General features: G+C 42.6%; 1 protein-coding gene across 1 annotated transcript in view; it reads right to left on the reverse strand.

Annotated features, from left to right (window-relative positions):
- Positions 1–13,774, reverse strand: part of LOC311232760 (syntaxin-3-like) — a gene marked incomplete at both ends in the record, with an annotated part of 174,083 nt that extends 160,309 nt beyond the window's left edge. Inside the window, 5 exons of the mRNA XM_084338339.1 lie at positions 3,711–3,781; positions 4,155–4,229; positions 6,943–7,042; positions 7,512–7,589; positions 13,745–13,774. Of these exons, the coding sequence (XP_084194465.1) occupies positions 3,711–3,781; positions 4,155–4,229; positions 6,943–7,042; positions 7,512–7,589; positions 13,745–13,774 (354 nt within the window). The remainder of the gene's footprint in view (positions 1–3,710; positions 3,782–4,154; positions 4,230–6,942; positions 7,043–7,511; positions 7,590–13,744) is intronic.
- Positions 13,775–18,540: the final 4,766 nt, after the last annotated feature.

Below are 18,540 nucleotides of genomic sequence, written 5' to 3' on the forward strand. Positions count from 1 at the left end.
CTTTATCAACCTTTATTAACATTTATTAACCTTTATTAACCTTTATTAACCTTTATCAACCTTTATTAACCTTTATCAACCTTTATCAACCTTTATCAACCTTTATTAACCTTTATCAACCTTTATCAACCTTTATTAACCTTTATTCACCTTTATTAACCTTTATCAACCTTTATCAACCTTTATTAACATTTATCAACCTTTATCAACCTTTATTAACCTTTATCAACCTTTATCAACCTTTATTAACCTTTATCAACCTTTATCAACCTGTATTAACCTTTATTCACCTTTATTAACCTTTATTAACCTTTATCAACCTTTATCAACCTTTATTAACCTTTATTCACCTTTATTAACCTTTATTAACCTTTATCAACCTTTATTCACCTTTATTAACCTTTATTAACCTTTATTAACCTTTATCAACCTTTATCAACCTTTATCAACCTTTATTCACCTTTATTAACCTTTATTAACCTGTATCAACCTTTATTAACCTTTATCAACCTTTATCAACCTGTATCAACCTTTATCGCCTAAAGGTACATGCCTAAGTAAATGGAAGATTGCTCCACTTCTACAAGGTCAATTTGCATGTTCTTGGTATCTAGGAACATCTAGGGACCTGGGGGTATGTATTTCCAGTGTCAGAAATATTGTGTCTGTTACTAGGCTGAGTAAATTGTAATGAATAAATTAATTATGATTAATTATGATTTATGATTTTGATGATGATGATCAAAAATTGATGCGGGGCATGAGAAAATGCTCACTGAGCTCATTCACCACCTTATTGAGATCATGTGTACAAAAAATCTAAGCAAATGAACTGCGGGAACATGATTAAACAGAAGGATTTGTAGATACAGTAATTAATGATAATCGACTTTAATTATAAATTCATATTTGACCTTGAACTTGACCTTGACCTTATTAGGGCCAAATCATACATCTATGGATAGGGAAAATGCTCCTCTTTCCAATGGCAGGGTTGAATCTGGATTTAGTCATTTCTTGCGGTTTTTACGATAATTAGCATTTTCCGATAAATTTGTATTTCCGATAAATCGTATAAAACATACACTTTGACTACTGTTTTTGATAGGGTTATGGTCTTTACTCTTGGCTACAAAAAAAATATTTAAAAACATTGACCTCTTAACATCCAAGGGCCCACATGTGGACGATTCTTTGCCGACCTCTAGTGGCTCGGGTGTGCATTTCTTTTAATACACTATATAGATAGAATTAAATCCCTATTTGTTGCCTGTCGATTGCCCTTTCAGGTGACAAAATCCGTTCAGCGGTTCTCGGGTTACATGCCGATATGTGAGGCGTGCCCCAAAGTACGCAAAAGTACACATTACCACCCCCGACTCCCGGGGCTCTAGCTCCGTCAATCATTTGGCGATCTCGAAATTCTTTGCACAGGGTTGTAGCCTATGAGTGTGGCTTTCCAATGATACCCCATGATATGATAATTGGGGATCTAATACGGTCTCTATTGATCGATTTATGATAAAGAAAAGAAAAGTCCCCTATAGGGGGACCTTAAGGCTTAACAAATATAAAACATGATCACAAACCTCCATACCTCAGTGTGTAACTTCATTTAAAACATGATGATTAGGGTTAGGGGGTTAGGGGGTTAGGGGTCAGGGGTTAGGGGTTAGGGTTAGAAGTGTTGAACTGACTGATCTCCAGCTGTCTCGAGATGCGTCCTTTGCTCTTGTCTCTGAAGTCCATCTGTGCTTCGTTGTACTTTGTCATCACTTCCACAAACTTCTTGGCCAGGATGGCGTGCTGGGAGAGACACACAGAGGACCTGGTCAGACAGACAGACAGACAGACAGACAGAGAGACAGACAGGGGATGGCATGCTGGGAGAGACACACAGAGGACCTGGTCAGACGGCTGACTGGAGGTGACCGTGTCAAAGCGTCATAGATGTGACACCTTCATCTGACATTAATATAGGGTTAATATTGTGATTTAAAAAAGGAGGACACTCAGCCTCAAGATACTTAAATGATACTCAGATGTTACTCAAAGATGCCTTTTATAATTTTAATATATTTAGAGTATGCCTCCTCTGTATGGATAGAAAATTATTATTTATATATATCTCTATAGCCAGAGTTACTCAACATGCTTTATTATGCCTAAAGTAATCTCTCGGACAATTCTCAATGGTATACGAAAATGACTGAACAAAATAAATAACAAAAAAAAAAAAATAATGTTCTAAATAATACCCTTTCTGTATTAGAAAATCCAGCTTTAAAAATATATCTTTGTGTCTTTTCAATGTAATAATGTAAATAATAAAACAGTAACCTCACAAAGATACTAATTTAAAAGTGCACTATGCAGTTTTGGACATGTTTACATTTGTATAACTTGCAATCAGGCACGTGCACACATAGCGCCCAAGGGCTGCTTGAGCACCTGCCCTTTTGAGCCTCGTAAAAAAGTGGCATATAAAAATAAAATAAAAGATATATAGACTGCCCTTCCAACTGAAAAATGTCAGGATAGAATCTAAATATTAGGTAAAGAGAGAGAGATGCCCCATATTCCATTGCAGTTTGCACGGCCTCCTCAGCGTGCCTCTCCGCGGACCTATATATTTTATGCGTAGCGTGGGTGGTGATGATGATGATGATGATAGAAACCGCTGTGGCGCATACAGTTGAATGCTGGTATTACACTCACTGAGGGACACGAAAAAGTCAAATCCGATGGGATTTGGGAATCTCAAATACAAATCGGGATTGGAATAAAAAATGCATTTATATTAAACAATACAGAATATACAGCACTTCTTGGGGTCTGTAGGGTAAGCACTTATTCCCTCCCCCCTGAACATTTATGGGGATGTATGGGCCTTTTAAGTCAGTGATAAAAGTGTCTTTCAAGGATAAGTGAGCTCCTGCACTGATTATTTTAGTTCAATATTCAATATTTGATCACCAAAACCCCCCAAAAAGCATAAAAAGGGGGCCCCCCGCCCGAAAAGGGCCCTTAAAAATCGTGCCCTTTTCAGCTTTTGAGCACCGGCCCTGCTTGCAATTACTGTACAAAACTAATATTTTACACACATAATCCTTAGCATGATTGTATCATAAGCATCTTATGTCATAAATCAAACCAAAATAATTTTGAGGCATCATGAACCAAATATAAGTTTACTTTGAATGTTTGTAAACAAAATACTTGGCCCTGTCCTTGTAAACTACCGCAGTTAATGTTACATTTGTGCTAAGCTAACGTTAGGTCACCCTACATTAATATGTTTGTGCTAAGCTAACGTTAGGTCACCCTACATTAATACATATGTGCTAAGCTAACGTTAGGTCACCCTACATTAATACATTTGTGCTAAGCTAACGTTAGGTCACCCTACATTAATATGTTACATTTGTGCTAAGCTAACGTTAGGTCACCCTACATTAATATGTTTGTGCTAAGCTAACGTTAGGTCACCCTACATTAATACGTTTGTGCTAAGCTAACGTTAGGTAACTGCTAGCATGGATTGAACTGGTCTTATAAAAGGTGTCTGTGAACTGCCACTAGGGGCAGAGTGGCTAAGAGTGAAATCATGAAAAAATCTACATGTGGACCAGTGTATGCATGTGTGTGTGTGTGTGTGCGTGCGTGTATATGTGTGTGTGTGTGTGTGTGTGCGTGTGTGTGTATTAGACCTGTGACTTGCGTATCCGCAGGTCGGCTGAGGCCCGCTCGTCTGTGGTTGATTCCAGCTGCTTCTCGATGCCTGGTCGGAGACAGGAAGCCGCCGTTACCATGACTACAGTTGCCCCACAACGTGTGTGACGTCAGCGTTGGCCGCAGGACGTTGCAACCTATCGACCACATCTGATCTACTGAAGAGCTCCGAGCACCGGGAGACAACGCTAGCTATCACAACGTGCTAACAGGGAAGCCAGGTTAGAAGGTGTCAACGACGACACTGACTCATCCATATATCTATTATAGATATAGATATAGACCTATATAGATATAGATCTTCTGACGAAGGTATCCAGTTCTTATTCCTACTGGAACATCTCGACTAGAGGCTCTTCTTCCTACTGGAACATCTAGACTAGAGGCTCTAACACCCCCTACTGGAAGATGACAGTACTGACTCTTGAGTTTGTTTCTGGCGTTGTTGGCCGCCTTCTTTATCCCGTTAGTCACAGCCTCCAGATCATCCTGTGTCTCTGAGAGAGAGTGAGAGAGAGAGAGAGAGAGAGAGAGAGAGAGAGAGAGAGAGAGAGAGAGAGAGAGAGAGAGAGAGAGAGAGAGAGAGAGAGAGAGAGGGAGGGAGGGAGGGAGGGAGGGAGAGAGAGAGGGAGACAGAGTTAGACCTTCTGTGATGCCAGTGTCCTCTTCTCTGTATTGTGTCTGGGGGGCAACATTCGAGCTCTCACCTGTAACTATGGTTACGACATAAAGTTAGGGTTAGGGTTATGGTAAAGTTAGGGTTAAGGTTAGGGTTCCATCCCCAGCAGGGGAACTTCATTTTTTCTTTTTGTTGAAAATGTCAAAAATGAAAACCCTTTGAATATGTACTTATTTGTAATACATAAACATGTTATATTTTTGATACAATACATCAATATATTACTTAGGGCTATAACACATAACATACATTATATGTACCTTTTTCCTGTGGTCCGTTAGTACTTTATTTACATACTTTAAGGTCCATTAGTACTTTATTTACATACTTTAAGGTCCATTAGTACTTTATTTACATACTTTAAGGGCCATTAGTACTTTATTTACATACTTAAGGTCCATTAGTACTTTATTTACATACTTTAAGGGCCATTAGTACTTTATTTACATACTTAAAGTCCATTAGTACTTTATTTACATACTTTAAGGTCCATTAGTACTTTATTTACATACTTTAAGCGAGATCGGGCTGCGTGACTCTGGTTAAAAAGCAGAGCCAAGAGGACTCTGTGTGTCTGGTAGGGCTGACCCCTATTAGTCGACTAATCGGTCGAAAGGAGCCGTAGTCGACTAGCCAACCTCTTAGTCGGAAAAAAATATATATATATATATTTATAATTTTTATTTTATTTTTAATTTTTTTTATCATTCTTTCCAAAAGAGGCCTAGAAGCGTGGCTAACGCTAATGGCACGCATACCAGAGAGGCTAACTGCCTAAGAAAACAGGCACAGAGGCACTGAAAGAGGATTTCACCCGTCTAATGAACACACTACTAGACAATATCAAGATGTATCCATCAGTGGACCAATTGCATGCTTTTGCAGAGGACAAGAAGCCTTCAGTCGACTCCTTCAGACATTAAGCACCCCCACAGCTCAAATGGAATGATACAAATAAAAAAATAAATAAAAAAAATATATATATAAAAAATATTATCGTCGACTAACGGCAAATTTTGGCCAATCATAGTCGACCATCCAAATCCTTAGTCGGGGAGACAGCCCTGCAGTCTGTGTGTCTGTAGTCTCTCTGTGTCTGTAGTCTCTGTGTCTGTAGTCTCTGTGTCTGTAGTCTCTGTGTCTGTAGTCTCTATGTGTCTGTAGTCTCTGTGTCTGTAGTCTCTCTGTGTCTGTAGTCTCTGTGTCTGTAGTCTCTGTGTGTCTGTAGTCTCTCTGTGTCTGTAGTCTCTCTGTGTCTGTGGTCTCTGTGTCTGTAGTCTCTCTGTGTCTGTAGTCTCTATGTGGCTGTAGTCTCTCTGTGTCTGTAGTCTCTGTGTCTGTAGTCTATCTGTGTCTGTAGTCTCTGTGTCTGTAGTCTCTGTGTGTCTGTAGTCTCTGTGTCTGTAGTCTCTGTGTCTCTGTGTCTGTAGTCTCTGTGTCTGTAGTCTCTGTGTCTGTAGTCTCTGTGTCTGTAGTCTCTCTGTGTCTGTAGTCTCTGTGTGTCTGTAGTCTCTCTGTGTCTGTAGTCTCTGTGTCTGTAGTCTCTCTGTGTCTGTAGTCTCTGTGTCTGTAGTCTCTGTGTCTGTAGTCTCTCTGTGTCTGTAGTCTCTGTGTGTCTGTAGTCTCTCTGTGTCTGTAGTCTCTGTGTCTGTAGTCTCTGTGTCTGTAGTCTCTGTGTCTCTGTCTCTGTGTCTGTAGTCTCTCTGTGTCTGTAGTCTCTCTGTGTCTGTAGTCTCTCTGTGTCTGTAGTATCTGTGTCTGTAGTCTCTGTGTCTGTAGTCTCTCTGTGTCTGTGTGTCTCTCTGTGTCTGTAGTCTCTCTGTGTCTGTAGTCTCTGTGTCTGTAGTCTCTGTGTCTGTAGTCTCTCTGTGTCTGTAGTCTCTCTGTGTCTGTAGTCTCTGTGTCTGTAGTCTCTCTGTGTCTGTAGTCTCTGTGTATGTAGTCTCTGTGTGTCTGTAGTCTCTGTGTCTGTAGTCTCTCTGTGTCTGTAGTCTCTGTGTCTGTAGTCTCTCTGTGTCTGTAGTCTCTCTGTGTCTGTAGTCTCTGTGTCTGTAGTCTCTCTGTGTCTGTAGTCTCTGTGTCTGTAGTCTCTCTGTGTCTGTAGTCTCTCTGTGTCTGTAGTCTCTCTGTCTGTAGTCTCTGTGTCTGTAGTCTCTCTGTGTCTGTAGTCTCTCTGTGTCTGTGTTGGGTCACCCTACATTAACGAGTGTCGGGAGGGGGGACGCTGGGTCACCCTACATTAACGAGTGTCGGGAGGGGGGACGCTGGGTCACCCTACATTAACGAGTGTCGGGAGGGGAGACTGGTCGTAGTGAGAGAGAGAGGCCAGGGGACCTCAGGAGTGAATGTGTGTGTTTGTCTCTGATCTCCAGTCCTGTGTCTCAGGGCGGGATCTGCTAAGAATGGATTGCGCAGTTGGAAATTGCACCCTTAACTGTGCGGTATCTGCTCCGCAAAGACGTGGGCGCTGACAGGATAGTGTGCGTGCGTGTGCGTGTGCGTGTGTGTGTGTGTGTGTGTGTGTTAGTTACTCTGCTCAGACGTGGGTGCTGACAGGATGGTTGAGTAGAGTTTCTTGATCTCTGCAACGCTCTCATCAATCTTGTCGATACTGCTGCGGATATCCTCGATCTGACACACACACACACATGCACACGCACACACACACACATGCACACATGCACACACACACACACACACAGACACACACGCACACATGCACACGCACACACACACGCACACACACACACACTTGAATGATTTGTATGACCACACCAGACAGACGGATTGATAGATAGATAGATAGATGGATGGATGGATGGATGGATGGATGGATGGATGGATGGATGGATAGACAGACAGACAGACAGACAGACAGACAGACAGACAGACAGACAGACAAACAAACAGACAGGTAGACAGACAGACAGGTAGACAGACAGACATACAGACAGGTAGACAGACAGACAGGTAGACAGACAGACATACAGGTAGAAAGGTAGACAGACAGACAGACAGACAGACAGACATACAGACAGGTAGACAGACAGACAGGTAGACAGACAGACAGACAGGTAGACAGACAGACAGGTAGACAGACCTGAGCGAAGAAGTCGTCCATGAAAGACTGAGTCTCCACAGGAATATCCACAGGACAGTCATCTCCAGTATCGCTCTTCTGCTCACACACACACACACACACACACACACACACACACACACACACACACACACACACACACACACACACACACACACACACACACACACACACACACACACACACACACACACACACACACACACACACACACATTTAGAATCTTTATTTATATTCACATAAATACAATGTCTAAAGGACACAAATATTATCAGTGCAATTGTACATTGTGGGTTATTCTGATACAGTTGTGCCCAAATTTACAATGGCAACCAAAGTTACACACATGGATGATGAACCTGACAATCTACACAGCACATGGATACAGATAGCAGCGTCTTCTCCAAATTGTGCGGCTGCACACACACACACATTTTAATTTGGTTCCACAAATGATATTACATAAACAGGGAATCAAATGTATCGGGGCCAAGCAGCACTGAACACTTAAGGGACACTCAGCACCTCCTTCTCCACGCGGCTAAGCTGCTAATAATAGCTGAGACAGAGCGATATTTGGCAATTTGTTTGGCTTTTCTTTTAGACATTGCAGCAATTCTCAGACCGCTCATGGTGCATTTGTATACATGGCCAAGACTTCCGAATACAAGTACACTGTATCTACACCTGTACCCAAGGTCAGCCATCACACTGAGCAGTGGTTGGTATTTTATATACTTGTCCCGGAAGCATGAATACTTTCCCTAAGCCAGTTGTCCTTCCGCGTTCGGTTTGCGCGATCTGATTGGCCACTGACGTTTCTCTCAGCGCCCAATCGCGTTACTCCTAACAATCGCGCCTAGCTTTCAGTTCCACAGCCCAAGTCCTTCAGTCCGACATCACATCAATATAAATAACGTATTGTTTTCATCTCTCTATATTAACGTAACTAGCTATTCATATCAATCGAAATAACGTCTTGTATTGTTTTCATCTCTCTATATTAACGCTCTGTTTACGTTGGGTGGACGATCAGTGAGTTTTAATATTGAGCACGGCATAACTTATAACTAACTTATGCCGCATAAGAAGTAGGTAATATGCTCTTGCGCGTGACGCGACTTTGGGCTTCATTATTCAGCCACAGGCAGGAGTCTTTAGATCACAGGCTGGTCATGCATAATCTCGCCCACCAGACTCTTCTACCGAATTGACTAGGTCGTGCAATCAATAGATTACACCTTCTGTAGGCCTAACACTCACCTACTCATTCTGTTGTGACACAACATGACATGTTAGGGTTGTCACCTTCCGTGATCGCGTTTGAACCAATGTGTAAAAAATCTGTTTTAGATTAGGCTGTAAACATCTGTTCTATAGGCTATATTTAGTCTCGTTTATTAGACAAAGCATTTAAAAATACTTTGATGAGTCTACATCAATAGCATTAACCATCCATTGTCAAGGTTGACAGAATAAAGTCTATATCAACTTATTGCCATCATGGACCAATAACAGAACAGATTGACAGGTGGTGACAAAGCACAAGACTGGGCATTTATTTAAAAAACATAGTTAGTTAGTTCATATATTGATGCACGGCGGTAGCAGTATATTGATGCGTATATATTGATGCACGGCGGTAGCAGTATATTGATGCGTATATATTGATGCACGGCGGTAGCGCATTAGTTAGTATATTGATGTGCTAGTTAGTTAGTATATTGATGCACTGCGGTAGCGAGTTAGTTGATAGTTAGTACTAGTATATTGATGCAGGTAGGTAGCTGATGCGACGGACTTGTGGAGCTGAAAGTTCTGAAAGTTAGGCCGCGATTGGGCGCTGAGAGGAACATCAGTGGCCAATCAGATCGCGCAAACCGAACGCGGAAGGACAACTGGCTTAGGGAAAGTATTCACGCGTCCCGCGTAGCCTGGTTCGTTCATTCATTCATTCATTCATTCATTCATTCAGTCAGTCCATGTACAGGTCAAAGGCACAGCCTACTTGTATGATTAGCACCCCCTGTGGCTGGTGTCAACAAAAACAACGTCCGGTGTATTTGGTATGTTGGCAAATACATCGTTGGTAAAAACCAAACCACTCTTGTTGCACTCTGGCATGTTTGTACATTGCTGCACTAGATGGTGATATGTTCCGTACTGCATGCATCAGACACAATGTCCACAATACTACGGTCATGACGAGCGATGTACAGGTGTTAGTATGCATTACATCCATTTGTTATGTGTGCAATGGATTCTAGGTGTTGTTGTGAATCCTGCTGGTTTAAACAGAATGGACTGTGAGTTTGAGGGGACACACACACACACACGCACACACACACACATGCACACGCACACACACACACGCACACGCACACACATGCACACACACACACGCACACACACACACGCACACGCACACACACACACACACACACACCTTTACTCAACCCTGGGACCAGACTCATATAGGGGTGTTTGTTTTCATCTGTAAGGAGCAGCAAGTGGGAGGGGTTTACCTCACCACACAACAACGTGACAGTTCAGACAGTTTAGTTACTTCTCTGTGGTCAGCAGTTCAACCCCCCCCCCCCCCCCCCCCCCACCTGCCACTCACAGGAGGATGAAACTAACGCCAGGAATGTTGAGGTGTGTTTGCATTCAGAGAGTTCTAGTGATAGGTTTGAGTAGAATTACCAGTTGAGGTTTAGTTTAGGTCTTGTCCAGACCAAGACGGATCCGATCTTTTTCGTTTTCATTTAGTTTTCATTTAAAAAAAACGAAATCGTCTAAAGAAATAAGTGCGTGCCTACTTTGATGTGGTGTGGCAGCCCTTTATCTCGTGTGTGGAACGGCTGACCACGTCTCTCACCTCCTGAAACAAGGACACTGTATAGGAACGACTCTGTAACACGAAGTGCTCTGAGAACTTTTTATTTTATCTTTTTTTATTTATATATATTTCTTTATTATTATTATTATTATTATTATTATTACAATATATGTTTTTTGTGTTTTGTTCAGTTTTTTTATTTTTATTTTTGTATTTGTTTATATGTGTATGTATGTATGTCACGTTCGTAGTGTCTACTGTAATGTCTAAAAGAAACGAATAAAAATATCAAATGTAAAAAACAAAAAAAAAAATAAGTGCGTGCCACAAAAGTCTTTCCTGTTTCAGACGTCGCTCTTTTATTTTGAAACCCCCCGGCCGGAAGTGTTATCGTTGTTTTCGCTAGCTAGTCTCATTTATTTAGGGGCCTATTAGAGCGCTCCACTATGTGGCCTGTTGGGATGTTAGATCCTAATGTGAAAAACTGTGATTTTATGTGTCTGCACTTTATGTGCTCATTTTTTTCTGTTGTGAAGCACTTTGAGCTGCAGTTTCTGTATGAAAGGTGCTATACAAATAAAGTTTATTATTATTATTATTATTATTATTATTATTATTATTATTATTATTATTATTATTATTATTATTATTATTAGAGACTTCCACTACAAACAACATTATGTTATCTTTCTATTAGAGGCCTTCACTACAAACAACATTATGTTATCTTTCTATTAGAGGCCTTCACTACAAACAACATTATGTTATCTTTCTATTAGAGGCCTTCACTACAAACAACATTATGTTATCTTTCTATTAGAGGCCTTCACTACAAACAACATTATGTTATCTTTCTATTAGAGGCCTTCACTACAAACAACATTATGTTCTCTTTCTATGAGAGACCTTCACTACAAACAACATTATGTTCTCTTTCTATGAGAGCCCTTCACTACAAACAACATTATGTTATCTTTCTATGAGAGACCTTCACTACAAACAACATTATGTTATCTTTCTATGAGAGACCTTCACTACAAACAACATTATGTTATCTTTCTATTAAGAGACTGTCAGGCTTTAAAACTGTAGGACCCAGGCCTAGAACTGCACCCTGAGAGAGGGAGGTTTGCCCTGAGAGGGAGGTTTGCCCTGAGAGAGAGGTTTGCCCTGAGAGAGAGGTTTGCCCTGAGAGAGAGGTTTGCCCTGAGAGGGAGGTTTGCCCTGAGAGGGAGGTTTGCCCTGAGAGGGAGGTTTGTCCTGAGAGGGAGGTTTGCCCTGAGAGGGAGGTTTGCCCTGAGAGGGAGGTTTGCCCTGAGAGGGAGGTTTGTCCTGAGAGGGATGTTTGTCCTGAGTGGGAGGTTTGCCCTGAGAGGGAGGTTTGCCCTGAGAGGGAGGTTTGTCCTGAGAGGGAGGTTTGTCCTGAGAGAGAGGTTTGCCCTGAGAGGGAGGTTTGTCCTGAGTGGGAGGTTCGAAGGGTCAAAGTGGGCATCAAACAGGAGGGAAGACTGTGTCAGGTTTTAAACTGTGGTACCAAACAGAGAAGGTAAAGGCGACTTTGAACTGTTGAACGGTAATCCAGAACTATTTTAATCTATTCTATTCTACTATTTGATTGCACTGCACTATTGCACTATTTTATTCTGTCTATTTTATCTTACTCTTTTTATCATTGTCTATTTAAAACTGAATCAAACCATAAACAAGGTGTCCTGTTGGGATGTTAGATCCTAATGTGAAAAACTGTGATTTTTTATGTCTGCACTTTATGTGCTCATTTTATGCCTTATGTCTTTTTTCTGTTGTGAAGCACTTTGAGCTGCAGTTTCTGTATGAAAGGTGCTCTACAAATAAAGTTAATATTATTATTATTATTATTATTATTATTATTATGAGAGACTTCCACTACAAACAACATTATGTTATCTTTCTGAGAGACCTCGCCTCCACTAGAAACAACATTCGATATTTGGGTAGGGGGTGGGTGGGGGACACTGTACACTGTACATTGGAATACTGACAAAGCCATACTTGGTCATTTACTGTACATCTGGGTTAGGACATTTACAGGGGCCAGTTTCTAATTGCAGTCTCCCGTAGGTGTTCTTTGAGAGTGGTTTTGAAAGTGGGTATAGTGATTCACATTCCTTTACAGCTGTGGGTAGGGCGTTCCACATTGATGTGGCATAATTGCGAAACGTGTTTAGTCCCTTGTTTGAGCCGAATCTGGGTTTAACATGATTATAAAATGGAAGGAGATGGAATGACTACCTTGTGCATTTGTCTGTGAATCTATCTACCTGTGAATCTATCTAGCTGTGTGTTTATGTGGAAATAATTGGTGTAAACCTGCTGGAGGTTGATTACTACCTAGTGTAAACCCCCTCACACACACACCCACACAACACGCACACACTCTCACACACACCCCTAGGTGTTGTGACCTGGTTAGCCCAGGTCACAGTGTGATGCACGCCAACTAGGTTGGGCGAGTGAATACACACAGTCCCTTATTCCTTTCCTTCATAGAAGAATCCCCCAATTAACTCTGTCTCGCTTTTCTCGATCAAAACGCTCGTCGTACAAGAGACATTTCAAAGGTACTCACAGTTGCACGAGGGGTTCGGAGTCGGACAGACAAACGCTATAGGGTTAGAATGCTTGGCATTGCTAATAAACATTTTAAATATATTTTATAAACCGAAAGGGGCTATGACCTGGTGTAACCTCCCCTCCCCACACACACACGGAACACGCACACACACTCTCACACTCACACGCGTGCTTCCTGCCAAATGACTTGATTTCAAACCTTTATTTATTTCAACCCCTAAGACACACAGAGGGTTACCCTCATGTACATACAGCCACGACGAGCTCACAAAACAAAGACACGCACATAGCGTTATAAGTAGATTCAAACATATAGACACAGCAAATAAGAACAAACGATACAAATCAGCTAAGACAGTTACAATCATACTTGTATCATACTTTTATTAAAAGCAGCAAGAGATGGAAGAACCCTCAGCATGCAGGCCAGGGGGACCCTGATGTAAACAAGACGAAAGTCTTTCTCTGGTCTGCATCCCCTTAACAATTGTGTGTATTGAGCCGTACTGTATTGTACCCATCCTGGAATCTGTTAATAAAGTTTTCATTCATTCATTCAGAACCACTGTATAAGAAGCCTTCTAGTACTTTTTACTTGTTATATACAGTAGGTCTATACTCTGAGCTATCCAGCCTGTACAGACTGTGTACTTTATTACCGATCTGTTGTATTGAACATGTCTGATGGCAGCAGGTGGCCCAGCGCACTATATTGATCTGAATGTATTGCCGTTATTCCCCCAGCAGACAGACAGACAGACAGACAGACTCAGATCCATACCTCCTTCAGTTGGGCCAGGCGGTCCTTCATCTTCCCGGTAAAGAGGTGTAGTATTATAATCTACAGGCTAATAGAATGGCTACCAGGTTACCCGCTTCACTAGTATAATTAGCCCCAATTAACGGAGGTTTGACCGGAGCGGGTTGAGCCACACCGCGACCGTACGAGTCACGTGCCGCCTATAAGTAAAAATGTCTTGTTAATGTTATTCTAATTAAATAAATTAAAAAAAAAAGTGCGGTATAGCCAATATGGCAGCGAGAAGACACGTTAACCTGCAGTCCACTAAACCCAGATCTGCTCAAAGCGGATTAGACCGCAGTAAAGCTCTCTCTCTCTCTCTCTCTCTCTCTCTCTCTCTCTCTCTCTTCTCTCTCTCTCTCTCTCTCTCTCCTCTCTCCTCTCTCTCTCTCTCTCTCTCTCTCTGTCTCTCTGTCTCTCTCTCTCTGTCTCTCTCCCTCTCCCTCTCTCTCTCTCTCTCTCTCTCTCTCTCTCTCTCTCTCTCTACCTCTCTCTCTCTCTACCTCTCTCTCTGTCTCTCTCTCTCTCTCTCTCTCTCTCTCCCCCCTCTCTCTCCATCCACCGTGGTAAAATACTCACGAAAGTTTTCTATATATGAACAATACAACATACAAGTTACAACTATAGTCCTACTATAATAAGAATCATAATGATACTAATAATTATTATTATTATAATAGTTGTTGTATTAATGACAATTTCCATAACGTAGTTGCTATTAGAGAATTTCTAAAACAAAAATCATGATGAAATACAGTACGGCTCATACACACAATTGTTAAGGGGATGCAGACCAGAGAAAGACTTTCGTCTTGTTTACATCAGGGTCCCCCATTTTCATTCATCATAACATGACATACATGACATACAGATAGACAGTACTGCTACATCTATACATATATGACATACCAGATTTACAAATACAGTACTGTTTGTGATACAAAAAGAGTAAAAAAAAAATAAGAGATTATATACATTTGACAAAGAAACTGTACATAGGAGGTGGGGTGGGGGGTGGGTAGGCTCGTGGGGGGGGGGCACTGTACATTGGAGGTGGTTGGGTGGGTGGGGGGGGGGGGGGGGATGGGTAGGCGGGGGGGGGGGGGGGAACTGTACATTGGATTATCGACAAAACCTTACTAGGTCCAAGAAGAGGGTCTAGTGTATTATTGGTTTAAAGGACATTTACTGTACATTGGAGGGGGTTGGGTTTGGACATTTACAGGGGCCAGTTTCGAATTGCAGTCTCCCGTAGGTGCTCTTTGAGAGTGGTTTTAAAGTGGGTAGTGATTCACATTCCTTTACAGCTGTGGGTAGGGATGCAGACCAGAGAAAGACTTTCGTCTTGTTTACATTTACATTTACATTTAGTCATTTAGCTGACGCTTTTATCCAAAGCGACTTACAAGTTCTGTACGACAAGCCATCAGGAAGGGCACAACTCTATCAGCTGAGCAACAATGTTCATCAAAGTGTTGAGGTGCTACAGTGTAGGTTAGTTTATTAGGACAAGTGCATGACAGTACGTTAGTTAGGGTTAGATTTTTTGTTAGGGTTAGATTTTTTTTTTTTTTTTTTTTTTTTTTTTTTTAATTCAGATAATGGTTGAAGAAGTGCGTCTTTAGTCGACGGCGAAAGATTGGACGTGATTCGGCTGTCCTAACTGGGGTGGGTAGTTCATTCCACCATTGTGGGGCAAGGACTGAGAATAGGCGACTTCTCTTTGATGACCCTCCCGGAGCTTGGATAGGAGTAGGTCTGAGGCGGCCAGAAGATGCAGAGCGTAGGGGTCTTGAGGGTGTGTAGTTAGAGACCATTGACCGGAGGTAGGCGGGAGCGGTTCCCTTTGCCGCACGGTATGCTAGGTCGAGGGCCTTGAAGCGGATTCGTGCAGCAATGGGGAGCCAGTGCAGGTCCCTAAGAAGTGGGGGTGACATGGGCCGACTTCGGTAGGTTTGAGATCAGGCGGGCCGCTGCGTTCTGAATGAGTTGAAGAGGCTTAGTGGCAGTGGCCGGGAGGCCAGCGAGCAGTGCATTGCAGTAGTTCGAGGCGGGAGATGACTGTTGATTGGACGAGGAGTTGTGGTGGCTTCTTTTGTCAGGAAGGGGCGTATCCTTCTGACGTTGCTCAGGAGGAATCGGCAGGTTCTGGTCGTCGCTGCGATGTGAGCAGAGAAGTTCAACTGGTCGTCGAGGGACAACACCAAGGTTCTTGGCGGTCGGGGACGCAGTCACAGCTGCATTCTCGACTGTGATTGAAAGGTCGGTTAGGGGGGGAGGATTTGGCCGGCAGGTGGAGCAATTCTGTTTTGCTTAGGTTCAGTTTGAGGTGGTTGGACGTCATCCAGGCTGAGATGTCGGACAGACAGGCCGAGATCCGCACAGAGACGTGGATATCTGAGGGAGGGAAGGAGAGGAAGAGTTGAGTATCGTCGGCATAACAATGGTAGGAGAAGCCATGAGACGTGATAATGTTACCCCAGTGATTTAGTGTAGAGGGAGAAGAGAAGGGGTCCTAAAACCGAGCCCTGGGGGACACCCGTCCGCAGGGGGGCGGGTGGCCGACAGGGTCCCTCTCCATGACACTTGGTAGGAGCGGTCATTGAGGTATGATGACAGCCATGTCAGCGCAGAGCCAGCCACTCCCATTCCTGCGAGGGCCGCAAGGAGGATCTGGTGGTTGACTGTGTCGAAGGCTGCAGATAGATCTAGGAGAATCAGGACAGAGGAGAGGCCTTTCGCTTTTGCTAAGTGAAGTGCCTCTGTGACCGCAATGAGGGCTGTCTCTGTGGAGTGACCAGTCCTGAAGCCTGACTGATTAGGGTCTAGGAGGTCATTCTGTAAGAGATAAGTAGTAAGTTGGTTGGATACAGCACGTTCAAGTGTTTTAGAAAGGAAGGAGAGAAGAGAGACAGGACGGTAGTTGCCTATGACAGTAGGGTTCAGGGTTGGTTTTTTTATGAGCGGCGTGACTCTGGCTTGTTTTAGGGAGGTGGGGACCACCCCCGAGTTGAGTGAGGAGTTGATGGTTGCAGTTAGGAATGGGAGGATGTCTGGTGCTATGGTCTGGAGGAGTGGGGAGGGTAGCTGGTCCAGCTGGCAAGTAGTCGGACGGTTTGACGTTACCAGTGTCAGGGTCTCTGCTTCTGTAATGGGAGAGAAAGATGACAGAGTGAAGGATGAGGTTCTCGATTCAGCATTTGGAATGGGTGGGGGTTGGGAGAAGGAGCTGCGGATGTTCTCCACTTTTTCCTCAAAGAAGATCGCAAAGTCTTCGGCAGAGAAAGATGAGGGAGGGGGGGGGTGGGGGGGGAGTGAGGAGGGAGGACATGGTAGCATGCAGTTTGCGAAGATTCTTGGCAGAGGCCTCGATCCTATGGTCCTACATCAGGGTCCCCCATTTTGTGTGTATGTGGACCTATATGAACATGTATATGCATTAGATAAGATTCGATTCGATTAAAATGTATTGGCATCCAACAGAGTGCAAATGTAACAGTAAAGTGCAATAATAATATACAATGTGCAGGAGAATAAACTGGGTATGAAATATATAAACGAGTACTACTGAGTACTAGTGCTAATCAGATGTATGTACAGAGTTGCAGTATTAATATGTACAGTGATACAGGTGTAAAGACACTACAGTGTATGGTGTATGGTTAGGGGTGTCATTTCTGTCATTCCCATTATCCTATTTTATCCAACAACTCATCCATAACTTCTTGTCCATTTCGGCTCAATGGCACGGGCCTGGTCTACAAGATACACTACACCACTAAGGTACCCATGTACATGTCAAAATACTTCCCAAAGGTCAGTGAATACCACGATCACAACACCAGAGGGAGCTCCACAAATCATGTTAAACCCAGATTCGGCTCAAACAGGGACTAAACACGTTTCGCAATTATGCCACATCAATGTGGAACACCCTACCCAAAGCTGTAAAGGAATGTGAATCACTACCCACTTTTAAAACCACTCTCAAGGAGCACCTACGAGAGACTGCAATTCGAAACTGGCCCCTGTAGATGTACAGTTACCCCCCCCCCTCCAGTGCCCACCCACCCAACCACCTCTTACAGTTTCTTCCCCCTCAAATGTATATACTCTCTTTTTTAGACCCTTTTTGTATCACAAACAGTACTGTATTTGTAGATCTGGTATGTCATAAATGTCTGGATGTAACAGTACTGTATGTCATGTATGTCATAAATGTCACTATGAATTGAAAATGGGGGACCCTGATGTAAACAAGACGAAAGTCTTTCTCTGGTCTGCATCCCCTTAACAATTGTGTGTATTGAGCTGTACTGTACTGTACCCATTCTGCAATCTGTTAATAAAATGTAAATGTTCAATCAATCAATCCTTATACCTTCATAGAAAAATCCCACAATTAACTCTGTCTTGATTGAAAACTTTATTAACAGATTGCAGAATGGGTACAATACAGTACGGCTCAATACACACAATTGTTAAGGGGATGCAGACCAGAGAAAGACTTTCGTCTTGTTTACATCAGGGTCCCCCATTTGTCTCGCTTTTCTCTATTAAAAAAAACCCTTGTTGTACAAGTATCGCAGAGAAATCTCAAAGGTACTCACAGTTGCACGAGGGTTTCGGACAGACAAACGCTAGGGTTAGAAAGCTCAGCGTTGCTAATAAACATTTTAAATCATTTTTATAAACTATATTTAAAATGTCATGAATGATACTGCTATGTTCAAAGACTGTTCAGATGGTCTGGAGTGGACTGGTGTTTGGATATT

This window comes from Notolepis coatsorum (genome assembly GCF_963971535.1).
Source record: "Notolepis coatsorum genome assembly, contig: SUPER_7_unloc_5, whole genome shotgun sequence".
In the NCBI taxonomy this organism is placed as follows: domain Eukaryota; kingdom Metazoa; phylum Chordata; class Actinopteri; order Aulopiformes; family Paralepididae; genus Notolepis; species Notolepis coatsorum.